Source organism: Teleopsis dalmanni, chromosome X (genome assembly GCF_002237135.1).
Source record: "Teleopsis dalmanni isolate 2A chromosome X, ASM223713v2, whole genome shotgun sequence".
NCBI classification, from domain to species: Eukaryota; Metazoa; Arthropoda; class Insecta; order Diptera; family Diopsidae; genus Teleopsis; species Teleopsis dalmanni.
In genome coordinates, this window is record NC_051848.1 from 21,864,265 (window position 1) to 21,878,622 (window position 14,358).

Sequence of the window (14,358 nt, forward strand, 5' to 3'; positions counted from 1 at the left end):
CGGAAATATTATAAAAAGCCTGAAATTGTAGACTAACACAAAAAATGTATTAACCATTCGTCAATTTATATTTAATTCAATAAATTCCGTTTGCGATTCAGTAAATGTTTTTCGGTCAACGTGGCGTATGAGTTACATTTTACGGATTTCGTGTGTAATTAATTACCACATTGAAAGCGAGTATGCGCTATATTTTTTAATGCAAGCATAACTTCGTTAGCTGCACAAATATGAAAATATTTGTTAGTTGCAAAACATAAACAAAACAATTTACAAATAAAAAAAAAAGATATAGAATTAAATATATATGAAAATCTCCAAAAAAAATATGCATATCTTTAATTTTTAATTAAGTCAAATACATGCAATTTATTAAAGACAAACAATAACCGAAAAAGCTGCGTTTGCTGAATTGTTTTTATAGTTTCTCATAACTCAATTTGTAATCAATTTTTTTGAACAAATGCATAATCAATCCATCAATTTGAATATTGCCTGTCATTTGCGTCAATATACTTTTTATGCAACAACAACAACAAATGCAATTTAATTTCAAATTAAATTATAACAGTTCACTGATGAAGTTGTTGTAGTAACAAATTTATTAATTCATGAAAACTGCAAAATATTTTCAGAAATAAATTATTTTTAGCCTTTAAAATCTATCGTACGAAAATCAAAAGCTGTGCAATTTTAATACAATAAGTACGATGCAACTAAAAACTTAATTGATTGAATGTGAATTTATTTCATATATTCAGTTTTTTAATAAAATTTTTTTTTTAATTTAAATTTATAATATCTACGATCTACGCTGTTGAATGCATCAACAAACAAAAAAATATCATTTTTATTTAAATAAAAAGTAATTAATATTTTATTTTCACCGTAAGTCAAATGTTTGTGTAACGTATTGAAGTTATTAAGGTCAATAATGGCAGCAAAAGCATTTTCAAAGAGAATCAAGTAAATAAAAATAAAATACCAAAATTTTTTATTTATTTGTATATTAAATAAAACGGTTTCGTGTATGAACTGACGTCACCGATAACTGATGCTTAACACATAATTATAAGAACATGAAGGAGAATCTAAAGGTATTAAAAGTATGACCTCATCTAAATATTGAAATATGACTGAATCTAAATATAACTTTTGTATTATTATTATTATTGACTATTAGTCAATACTAACATAATAACAACAAACAGCGTAATATAAACGGCGAATCCTTAGACGGTACTAACACCTATTGCTCCTTGGTAAACATAATCACATCAAGCAGTGAAGTGATCTCAAAAGGAGATAAGTATACTAATACGTAAGGAAGAACCTCAGCGCATCCTACAAGCCCAGAACAACATTTTCAGCTCGAGGTACATGCTGAGTAATATTAAAACTAAACTGTTTCACTCAAATGGGATGTTTACGCTAATGAACTGCATTTGTATATCGAATATTACGTCATTTAATCTGATCTATTATTGTATTAATTTGATCTAAACAAAAAAAAAATGTACCCTTCGATAAACACTAAAACTCAGATTTCCATGTATTTATAAATGTCTGATATAACTTTAACTATAGTAAACTAACTAATAGTATAAACTTAAAAAATTTTGATTTATCAAAAATAAATAAATGTATTTAAAGTGCTATACAACAATATCTTAGTATGTAATAATTCTCTAGAACAATTTTATTCAACGTTTTTGTGGTTTACTCCATTTTTGATCTCCCTCTGCGTAACATATATAAAACGAACTTTTTCCTAATACAGTTCTCGTAGTTTGCGAAGTTCGTAAATGCCGAGACTTCTTTGTCATAATTATTCCAAAATGTCAATTTACATGTAATTTCAAATTACTTCCCATAACAATCGACTTGCCTTCTGTGAAGTGTATGCCTCACATTTAGAAACACTGTTCCAGAGGATGTTTAAATTAAATTAATCGATTTAGAAGATAGCGAACAAATCCTTACATTAAAGCTGTAAAACTTCTTATACATATATTATATGCTTAATATAAATCTACTAGCCAACAGAAAATTTAACTACCTAACAACAAAAAAGTCTCTTCTTTTCGAAGTAAAGTTTACTCAGAAGACATGTCTTCAAATAGAATATGGTTCATTAAATTAGTTATGTGAAAAAATTAAATGATAAATGTAAATGGCGCCGGGTATGGTTTTCCGTTCGAAGAGTCTATTAATACAGATTAAGTCGGTATTATTTCAGTGACACTGAAATTACAGTCGATTTTATAGTATCTTAGCAACGCATAAGTACAGTCAGAATTTTTTCTCATTATCTTAAGCTAAAAGCTTTAATGCCTGGAGTTATACTTTTTCTGGGACTTTCAAAAAAAATCTTCATTTACTAAAAAAAGTTCTATCAATCTGGAATGTGGAATAAATTTTTAAGAAAACAAGGAATACCAGCTATTTTAGCATTGTATTGAGATGTCTCCTTTGAAGTATCACGGTAAACAGTGATAATGGAAACATGAGCAAGATATTTGGTTTAAATTATTAACGTATTCGATAAGTGCCAAATAGTACTTGAAATACACTGTTACTTGTGATAGTCTAGAAGTATTTTGCTTAACCTTATCGCAGCATTTAATGAGTGACAAATAGCATATCGAGGAATAACTTTAGAGAGTTATTCTCGAAGAGATTTGTTTAATAATGTTCAAGTATTTAAGTGTCAAATACCATATTAAAAAAATATAACTTCTCTTGTTACCGAAATAATTTTGAAGTTTCCAGACAGAATATTTTTCTATGGAGAACGAATCTTATGAAAACTCTAAATCTTCAAATGATGATGTATCAGTTAGTCATTTTGGAGAAGTCCAAAATTTAAGACCGACAAATGGACGAAACATGGTTTCTTTTTATCATAATTAACTTCAAAAATCAAATTTGATAAATAATATTTTGTGTGCCATTGTAGTAAATGGATTCAGTTTTTTTTGTAGCCAACTAAGCATACTTTCACTAATTAACTCATATAGCCTTTAAGTAATAATAATATCTAAAACATAATAAGAGTTATTCCCAATTTTTATTTTCTGAATTACTTGATATATGTACCTTAATTCGATATTACCTGAAAAGTTAATGAGTTTTATCCAAAGAGCAGTAAACGCAGCAAATCACAAGAATATCAATAAATGCTTGGCGTAGATTAGAAATTATGACTTGAAATAAAAAATGGGCGTATAAACGCTACGTACTATGTTTCTGCTAATAAAAAAAAATTATGAAAAAAAATTGCATCTATTTTAAACTCACTCTGCTGTTAAGAGAAAAGCTCGCTGTCCATAGCCTCAGACATTTACTTCTACTAGTATTTCGCATGGTCTTTACTGTCGCTCATCATATTTTATTCATTCCTAAAGCTTAGTAAAGCTCATGTTTATTCATGTCCAATTTAAAATCTATTTAAGAATATTATTCCTCCTCATTTTAATGCAAAGGCAACAATATTTTCTGCTAAATTAAGTTTTCTCTTTGTTAAATGTAAATAAACCATTTTTCTATTTTAAGTTCCTTTTAAGTTAATTTCCAGTAATTAAAACTGCAAGGCGCTGAATTAGATATTCCTAAGCGGTTCTCTACTTCTTCACACAGTAGCGTATGCAAGAAAAAGTTTTGTGGTACAAGACTCAGTCCGCCTTCTCCCCCCTGAAAAATTTTAAAACATTTTACACTAGATAGGAATATAATAGATTTGTTTCAATGAGATGAACTTCAAATTGCTCTCGAAAAACCCTCCTAAAATGAGTTTCTATACACCCCACTGACATTACATGAACCGAATTTATGATTGCAGATGATAAGGCATGGAATTTAATTCGCTTATGAAAGAAAAGATGTTATTAAACATGGCGAGGAGCCATATCTTGCGTTTTTATTTCATTTAAATTCCTTTTCCAGAGTTCAAGATGTAACTTATTTGTTTGGGAATTTTAGCTGTAGTAAATTAATTTCTATCCAACCACATGTTTCCATCATCTTATGTGTTTTTTATGTATAAATTTCTCTGGGACTCAAGAATTATGATTTTAATTTTTTAATTTGCTTCGATTACTGTACTTCATCAAAATAACGCATAATTAATAATTAAGTAACCATGAAGCTACTTTTTGTCCCACATGCAAGTTTTTATAGCTTAAAATTATAAATTATAAAATTTTTATGATGAAAGTACGCATTTGAGGCGGTTTAATGATGGGCACAAGTGCGCCTTACAGCACAGCCAACCAAGCCATAATTACTTAGCAAAGTAAATAAATGCGCAGTAGATGTGATTTGCAATGAAAACGTCCTTTAAGGATAAATCAAACAGGATTTTACTGCCTCTCGCTTCATCGACACCATTAACAAGGAACATAATGCCGAAAGCTGTAATCGTCACTTTCGATAAATGAAGTTTTAAATACAAATGAAAGTCAAATGAAAATGAGCCAATAACAGATACAATTATCTTCAATCAATGATTCAATGATGTACTCGCCATAGGCAATATCAGTAATTAGTTTGATTAAATAGATTCGAACACTCTTTATAAAATAGTTTAGAGTAATTATTAATAGTTGCTAAATCAAAAATGAAATATTTAAATATCAGTTTATATGATGATGGCCAGCAAAATTCGTAATGATAAAAAATAAATTATAATAAATACAAATAATGAGTAGAATGAAATCACTAAAGTCAATAAATAATTTGTTTGTATAAAAGGAAAAAAATTAAAGATAAATAAATTTATTAGATACATTTCGAGAAGTGTTAAACCAGAATAGAAAAATTAAGCACTTCAGAATAATATATTAATTAATTCAATTATTCTACAGATGGTTCATGATTTCGTTCTAATAAAACTCAAGTGAATTTTGTGATTTTTCGCAGTAAATTAACAAATTTCCAAGTTTGAACATACAAGTCAAGTACGGCTTTGGGTCAATTGGCTTATGAACACTGACTCTGAGCTTCAAGTTTGGCAGGGCATGAGTTATGATATAATATAATTAATTATATTAATTACATACAATAATAATTAATATAATAATTACACTGATGATGGATATTTGGCAAAACTGGAAACAGATGTGAGGTCGGATAAAAAATCAATTAATTAAAATAATGTTAAAACACTATTTTCAAGAAATTTCAAGCCTGCTGCAATTTGGATATATCTGCTTATTTTTTGGTTGAAACAATAATCCAGGATGTTATTTTGATTTACTTGTCTCTAAGTAAATTATTGTATTCCTAATTCAATAGTATTAAAACCTGATATGAGGACACATTAGTACATAATATCAAAGAGGAACATGTTTGAAGATGATCTTTTCTAAAAACTCAAGATTTTTTTTTACTTTTTGACTACACCTCGCGCGTACTTTAAAGAAATAAAACAACAATATAGAGAACTTTGCGTTACACTTATATATGCCATATTAGTACATATAATTAGTACATATATATATTAATGTATATATATGTATATATATTATTTTGTATAGTACTATAAAAAATTAAAAAATAAAAATCTTTTATATAAAAAAAAACAAAATATATTAAATACTAACTTAATTACTACAATATAACTAATGAATTATGAATTTCATATACTTTAACAGTCCAAATATGTTACATACTAACTCATATAGTACAATATAACTAATGAATTTCGAATTTCATATCCTATAAAAAACAATTAATTTGATCCAAATTTAGTTCACAAAGCAAAAAGTACTTTCCTCCATTTTCAGTGAAGTTTTGTGAGGTTCTATTGCCTCTTCAATAAGAATTAAAAATCGACATTTAATATTAAGGTTAACCCGTTAAAGCTCAACAAAGTCCTGCATGGCTTATATCTATCCTTCATACTTTATACATTCATCCTTATTACACTCACTCCTCACAACAACTGCGTACTTTCTATAAATACCTCCACCTGTGAAGAATTCGTCTAAATAAAATACACCATTAAAACTCAATTCTGTTAAATGAACTGTTACTTTCCACGTCTCTTCCGTTGTCGACCCATTTATCCACAACGGAAACAAGTTTCACCCCATTGATATTTCTTAGTGATGTGAGCATGACCGATGGATTTGCTGAAATATACGAGAAGAATACTGAATATGCACTAAAATTAATTAAACCATTTTTAGCCTACCGATAAAATTCTTGATCGAGTGTATATCACACCTATTATCCACTCATTAATATGGTTTAATAGGTTAAATTTGAGATCTATTAGAAAAATTGTTACAAGTTTTAATCTAAATAATAATATAAATAGAAGATAATTTCAATTTACCCCCAAATTTTTAAAATTTAGCTTTCGCTGGAATTATTTTCTTTAGTTTTTTAACATCTGGTGGAAATATTATCCGGCTTATTTGGAATCTCAAATTTAATTACAGCGTCCTTAATATAAGACTTCAAGATTCGGGTTTCTTATTTTTTTTTCGTTTCTTCCTATGCTTTTCACGAGGTTCTTCGTTTCCATCGTCCTTCTTCTTAATTTCACAATTCAAAGGGAGTCTTTGAGGCATATTCACAACAAGAATTCGTGACTCTCCATTTGCATCCCGTAATCGTAAAACTCGTTTTTCGATAGCTGCATTTTCGGCACTGATTGAATCATTTTCCTTAATCTGCATGACATTCAGGTCTTTAAGGTATCCAATACATTCAGTACTGTATGGGACACTATGTCTAGAGCAACGTGAAAGATTTTCGGGATTTGTCTTTTCACATGAACTACGTTCAGTAACTACCATCGGACATTTCCCAATCACTTTCGGTGATTTGCACTGGCAATATTGATTTTCATTACCTTCAATTTCCGATGCAATGCGTTTGTGACCTTTCCTTGCTTTATTAGTATCGTCAATCCATTTAAATTCATGGTCTTGTGAATCTTCAAAAAAATCACTTCGGCAATAAATTGCCTCAGGAGATGTGATTGTCGAACGTATCTTACCTTCTTCATTTGCAGGACAATGGTTTTCAATCAACTCACTTTGGTCTGAGTCAGAATCGCTCCACATGTTCTCGTTATTGTTCCTTCTAAACCATTTGAAAAGCGGAAAGAATTTCCAACGCTTTTTTTCAGCATCTTCTTTTTGCAATCTTTTGAGCGCTCTCTCAAAGTTCTTGTTGATATTGTTTGGATGTTTTTTCTTATACTCACGTATCTCGTTCTTCAAAACTCTTACAAGTTCGTTTTGGCGTTTGCGATGACGCCGTAGTTCCTCTTTGAAACCTTTTAACATCCTTTTTTCCGAATCACCATAGTGGTCCTTAATATTTCGTCCCATTTCTACGAATATTTTTTGCCGAAATTTTTTACTAAAAAATTTTGTGATCAGAAATAAAAAATACAACAGAAAAATTTTGTAACCGACTCTTCTTAAGAAAATTTTTAAATGATTTACAATGGATTTTAGTTTGAGTCGTAAAAAAATCACGCCTACTTTGTGAAATTATTCGAAAGTAGAAGAATATTAGATAAATGACATTGATTTGATTTAAACAGGAAAGTTTTTATTCACATTAAAAGTTTCTAATTTTTTTGTGTTTTTTTGTATTAGGAAACAGTAAAATGATTGAAGAGGACTTTATGAATAATCTCGGGTCAACGGAGTAATGGCAGTTCGATTGGATTTTAAGGTGCTCTAAGGTTCAGTTCTGCGCTACTATAATATATATTGTTATATTAATCGATGTGTGTAGGATTTACATTGATAAATGACAGATGTAGAGTAGTTCCTTCGAAGTCAATTATGAACATCTTCATAATAACACCAGACATGATATGATATTATATTATATGAGATCATATCATATCACATGATATGATATGGATCGAAAATGTAATTAGAACACCGTACATCATGATAAAGCAAAGTGATGTAATAGATTTAACTTTAGAATGTTATAGTTTTGGGTTATTCACGATATATTAATTTTGTTTAAGAAATCTTAATGAGACATCTCATAGAAGACTTTTAACATGTCGTTCAGATATCCTTCTGATATCGAGATTGATATTTTTGATGTTATTGTTCTTGAGTATATTATTTGAATATTATTGAACTTACAGATCGTTCTACTAAGATTAACTTGACTCATGCTTAATTCTATTATATTAAGGATTGTGCTAGACAAAAGCAGAAATATGATATCTAATATTATATCATTATACCTACATATGTGTATATATACAAACAGTTGTGTTTACTGAGTTCGACGGCATTACTTTGAATGCATTGAGATTCATATATTGAACGATTGTTTGAAAAGGATTCAATACCCATGTTACTACGTCTATAACTCTTAATAATAAACCATTCTATTATTTCTGAAGTTTGTGATTAGATAAAACCATGTGATTGAAGCATTTGATGTGTAAAGTTATTTAGGTTTTATATATTTAATATATTTTGAAATTATTGAAAACTGTGCAATTTTTTAGTATAATTTTTGTTAGGAATTGTTTATTATATATTATTTATTACTTTTACTACTAAAATCAATACAATTTTAATGTGTAAATCAATGTATGCCTTCTTGTGAAATGAATTCAAAACCATTTTCAATTGTATGAATATTAAATTTTCTTGTCGAATTTTATTCACTACCGTCGATGCATTTCAGGGAAAACTAAAATATGAAGTACTGCCCTTTACTAAGGGAGAAATCACGTCGTGCCATATATAAACCTTCTTTACTCCTTGAGCTAATAACTAAAATTCTATAAAATTAAATTTGGTAAAAATTGGTGAAATTAGAGATCAAATCTAATATTACTCTTTTTAATTGGTACGTGGTTATTAATCAATCAATAATAGAAATTGTTCTAACACATTGGCTTGTAAGTCCGTAGGATAGCTAATAAAACAGCAACTTTTTGAAAAAATGTATTTTTATTCAACAACGCAGTTTACTTCAAAAGTAATACATGCATCCTACAAAGCGTCCTGTATTAAAACTATTATTGTTAAGCATGACCTGGATGCAAAACATTAAAACCGAACAAACAATTAATATTGAATCCATTTTTTAAGATCTATGATAAATCTGAGGAGTACTTATAATGCAACAAGTACTTAAATAATTAAAAATGAAAGATTTAATTTAATTAAACCTTCACTCTCTTTCTTCCTTTCTCTTTCTCTGTCTTCATTTCTCATTCTTCTCCTATCTTTCACTTTCTTTTCCATTCTTTTTCTCTTTCTTCTGCATTACTTTTCTCTTTTTCCTTTCCCTTACTTTTTCTTTTTTTCTCTCTATCTCGCTCTTTCCGCCATTTTCCATCTCCATATCTCGTTCTCTCTCCCTCTCTTTATCTTTCTCGCTCCTTGTATCTCTCTCTCTCTCATATTTAATGACAATTAGTTCTAAATTAATTCAAAAATTATAGACAAATATTAGTGTATTTTCCCATATTTTCATATGGAGTAGCTGAGTAGTGGAATGAAACCTTGCAAATGCACTTTGTGGCAACAATAGCCTAGGTCGTTCGAGTGAAATGTTTATGCACGCAACAAATCATTTGTATGTGTAATGCAATTTGCATAATTTGCACATTTACATTGAATTCTACAACTGCAATAGAAGCAATAATAATTAAGTTAAATTATTTTATGGAACTAATAAAATTCAGAAGCAGTGCACGTAAGTTGCAGATACATGCCTCTCTGCCACAATTCGTATCCTAATAAACAAATGAAACTATGAAATTTTCTATAGCCAGTTTAATATCCTTGTTAAGTTGGAAATGAGTAAATAAACCACTGTACGAGGGGGAAGAGTTATTAATCGATGTTCGGTATTTACAAAAAAAAGGAACATTAAAAAGTACAACATTTTTATTTAATCTTTTAATTTTGTTGGCATTTCATTAATAAATACCAATTTATAATAATTTCTAAGCACATCATTTTTAAACAGTACTTTAGTTGGTGCCCTCGCCTATAGTGCACTTATGATATTAGCTTTAATACTGGCGTAAATTTTACAACTTAAGGGCTGAAGCAAATGACTGCTAATAAAATATATTAATTAATAAACTCATAAATCCGAATAATTAAAATAATTTAACAAGTGTTAATAGTGCATGAAGTGAGGCATATGTTAATAATCCTTGCTATCCTGCCCTGCAAACATACAAGTATGGTTCTGCATAAATTAAGTGAATGGGTTCTCAGTAGTTTCATTTGCTCGTACAATATATGGATTCATTTTTATGCTGGTATGTAGTGTAAATTTTACTTAAATTTATTTGCATTTATGCTTTTGCATATTTATAATATTAATACAATCTAACTGAAATGATTAAAATATATCCGAAAGCCAAATGGATTACCAGTTGTTATTAAATATTTAATTTATGTTTATGAGGCTAAGTTCGGATTAGTGAAAATTAGTACAATTTACAGCAATTAACAATTTTACTGTTGTTTTTATAATGTAATTAAATATTGTCCTTCATGACATTTGTTAGCACACATGGTATTAAATGTTAATTACAACAAAAGTTTGAAAAGAACATTTAATCCCGCATTATAAAAACAATTCATTAAGGATGTTTGTGAGATATTTCAGACATACAGGTTTGTTTTCACAGTACGATTTTTTTCTGCTACTACATACTACAGATTCACTGAAATAACTTTAATGTACTACATGTACTTCTGTTACATTTATTTTATCTCAAATTAAGATAATAATTAAGATAGTATAATGTAATATACGTTTACCGATTTACTAATATATCTTTATAGTACTTCCTTAGCTTTTCTTACATATAGTTCCGTCCATAATGAGGTTTTTGTTTTGATATATATTCTAAGCGTTTACCTGAGATACCTCCATATTATATCTTGTACTTCTATGACGTATATTTTGTCCTACAATGAGATCAGGACTCTCAAATATATAGTTACTGATTAGATAATATGCCTTTATAGTACTTCTTGCGATTTTCTTACAAAGATTTAATGTTTTATTAATATTTTCGATTTAGAATATATGCTAACCTCTATCCTCTATGGATACCTCTATAGTACATCTTGCAGTTTTATCACATGTATTTAGTCACACAATGAGATCAGGGTTCCAAAATATGTGTTTACTGATTAGGTAATATATATTTACAGTACTTCTTGCTATTTTCTTACAAAGATTTAATTTTTTATTAATATTTTCGATTTAGAATATATGTTAACCTCTATCCTCCAGGGATACCTCTGTAGTATATCTTTGCAATTTTGTCACGTATATTTAGTCATATAATTAGATCGCTGCTTTAAAATATAAGGTTACCAAATACCTGATATACATTTATAATACCTCTCCTGATTCGCATTGTAGGATCATTATTCTAAAACATAGATTTACCAATGAACTGACATATCTTTATAGCTATAGTATAATAGTATAACTATTTAGTTATATTTCATACCTGATTGTGATCTTGATTCTAAAATAATATATATTATATGGTTATCGATTGCCTGATATGATTTATAGTACTTAATGTGCTTATGTTTTATCTCATAGTACTTATGCTTTATCTCATAACGAGATTTTTGATTTGAAATGTATAACTACCAATAACCACTTCTTGTACTTCAATATACTATTTTTTAACGTCATTTAGAGTTTTATACATTGATATACATTTATACATTTATCATATTAAATCAATTGATGCCCTTTTGCAAGTTACTTTAATAATAATAAAAACTCAGAATCAATCTGTAACTTGGGATGAGATAATATTTTTATCCATTCAGAAAGAAAATGAGAACTATATAGAGCTTTACTGCAATAATATACCAGGGCTTCACATCCCTTGAAGAGACTCATCTTCAATCTATAAAAGTATTAAAAAATAAAATATTATAAATTATTCGAGAATCTAAACAGAACTCCGTACAGGGTACTTTAGATTAAATTGTAGCCTTTTATAACTAGGAACGTACTCTAATATTAGGTTTTGTAGAGAAGAGACTGAGTCCTCTATCAACATGCTCACATCAGTGCCTAATTAGCTTTGCTTCTGTACCATACTATTCCATTTGGCTATCCTGACGAATCTACTTCTGAGGCTGTTATTTCAAGAGTCTATTTTGATTCAGAAGTTCTTTCTCTTTTAGATACGAACAATTTAAAATAAGATTAGCTGTAGCACAAGTAGACGTTTCTTTTCGAATGCAAATATTCAAATAATTGTTACTGCAACGCCACTAAATAATTATGAACACATTTCGTATTGTTCATGAAGCATATTCGAATATTAGTTCTATATTAATCTCATAGTCTATATTAATTTTAGACTCAGAAGTCTATTTACAACATTTATTACAATTAATATATTAACTTTTATACATATGTTTTTGAAATAACAGTGAAGCATGCTTATATACAGCACTTTTTTGCTTTATAATATTTTGTCACTTTTATTAATGCTATGCATTTCTTGACAGTTGAATATTTTAAAAAAAGCAGTGTCTTTACAAAAAGCAGTGTGACTTACAAGGTCTGTTATGTTATCTCTGAGTATAGTTTTTTTATATTTTTTAATTAATTGAATTTTTGGTTAACCATGCAGCTCTTTCGAGTGTTCTTAAATATCTAACATTAGTGGTCTTTTTGAAATTATTTCTTAAATTAAATTTTGATTTTGAGAATTTTATATATCTTAATTAGTTAAATTATTTGTAAATAGTTTCTTAAGATTACAAGTACTACTCGTGAAACCTATACCCTTTCAACTGAGAATCAGCATTGTTTAGTCAACTTGAAGTTTTGTTAATTTGCTGTTAAAGTTCCGTAACAAACTCATTTGCTGTTTTATATTAAAACGATATCATAAGCCAGATTTATGCCATATAATATATAATTATGGTATGAAATAATTACAGTTATTATTATTGTTTTTAGGCGATGTGGCACTGTGACCGTCGGATCTGTTGTGCCCACTTCTGAGTTTAGAATAGTTCTTTAAGTTCTGTTGCGTTAATAAAAAGTAGTACAGACCCAACTTTACAGAGTTTTATTGCCTCATCCGTAAGAATATACATTACCAGGAGCCTATTCCATATTTGCATTAGCATATGACATGTTTGGCCGACTCCTCACTCCCTTCACAGAATCTACAGTTTGTATCCGTAAGTAATTATAGTTGCTATAGTTTAAATTTCAGTACTGTTCCTTTTACTATAGAGGTATTTGTTTTCAAAAATAGTTTACTGCAATTTCAAATTTTGTCGAAATCATGTTTGGTCAGGCTTTGCACCATTTTTTGGTTATGTTTCATTAATAAAACTTAACTTTGTTTTTATTAGTGTTTATACTCTTTAAATTTTACTTAAAAATCTGTTTAACTTCTATGTTTTTTTATATAATAATAACCGTAATTTTTTTTTTTCAGAGTAGCAAAAAAACACTCGTAACTTATGATGCAATGCTCTTAAAATCTTTAGAATTAGGTTTTACTCACAAAAACTTTTTAGTGCAGCCAAATTCAAAAATCAGTATATTGTGAATATTCACTGGATATATGTTGCGAAATCGGCGATAGTTACATAGAATACTATATAATAACAAAACGAATATAAAAACTAATTTTATTTATTTTTGTCTAGCCTTTTTATCAAAAAATACATAAAGAATTAAGCTCTGAAATTATTTACAAAAACTGACTGACTTTCCAACACCGCGTTATCAAATCTCAGAATGGTTACAGGCTCCTCGGAGAGGTAGGCAGATCTGAGGTCAATTATTGCTAAGTCTGATGAAGTAATAAACAATAATCCAGTCAAGGCGTAGTTAAGGGTTATGAAGAAACCTCGCAGTTAATAGAGAGCAAAAGTGCTCAAGTGCACTGACTCAACTAGACTCAACATAATTATAAAAAAGTGCACTAAAAAAAAATTATTTAACAATCTCTGTTGAAATTTTTACAAGAACAAGGTAATACTTTTCTTCACTGTATCTATGAAACTATTAAATGAAATCAAACTAAGCGTATCGGCAGAGTCAACATTTCAAGTGATTTTCATACAAAGTACATTCTTGGCAAATAACTTCACCTAATTGAATAGAAAAACAAATGTTTCCCGTGTAATCACACAATCAACGCAAATAAAGTGTTTTAATAAAATGTTTGATAAATTTGTCGAAACGTTATTTACGGAGAAGGACATGCTGCCAACCCAGACCTCCGAACTCAGAACTCAGGAACTCAGTAGGAATTAAAATTGACTTGATTTGTTAGACGAACAAAAGTTACCCATACTCGCATTTGAAATTCAATTCATA

The 14,358-nt window shown here is 28.7% G+C and overlaps 2 protein-coding genes across 3 annotated transcripts in view; one reads left to right on the forward strand and one right to left on the reverse strand.

The window, feature by feature from the left end:
* The window catches only part of LOC119662232, a 129,040-nt gene that overhangs the window by 105,466 nt on the left and 9,216 nt on the right, over positions 1-14,358 (forward strand). The window lies entirely within an intron of this gene.
* On the reverse strand, positions 6,200-7,432 carry LOC119662234. Its single transcript, XM_038071812.1, has 2 exons — positions 6,341-7,432; positions 6,200-6,273 (listed from the first exon to the last, which is right to left on the reverse strand). The coding sequence occupies exon 1, from the start codon at positions 7,344-7,346 to the stop codon at positions 6,465-6,467; it is 882 nt and encodes a 293-aa protein (XP_037927740.1). The 5' UTR covers positions 7,347-7,432; the 3' UTR covers positions 6,200-6,273; positions 6,341-6,464.

Bases quoted from the DNA above. Each gene is read 5' to 3' on its own strand.
- LOC119662234 (XM_038071812.1), bottom strand. From the start codon at position 7,346: ATGGGACGAAATATTAAGGACCACTATGGTGATTCGGAAAAAAGGATG.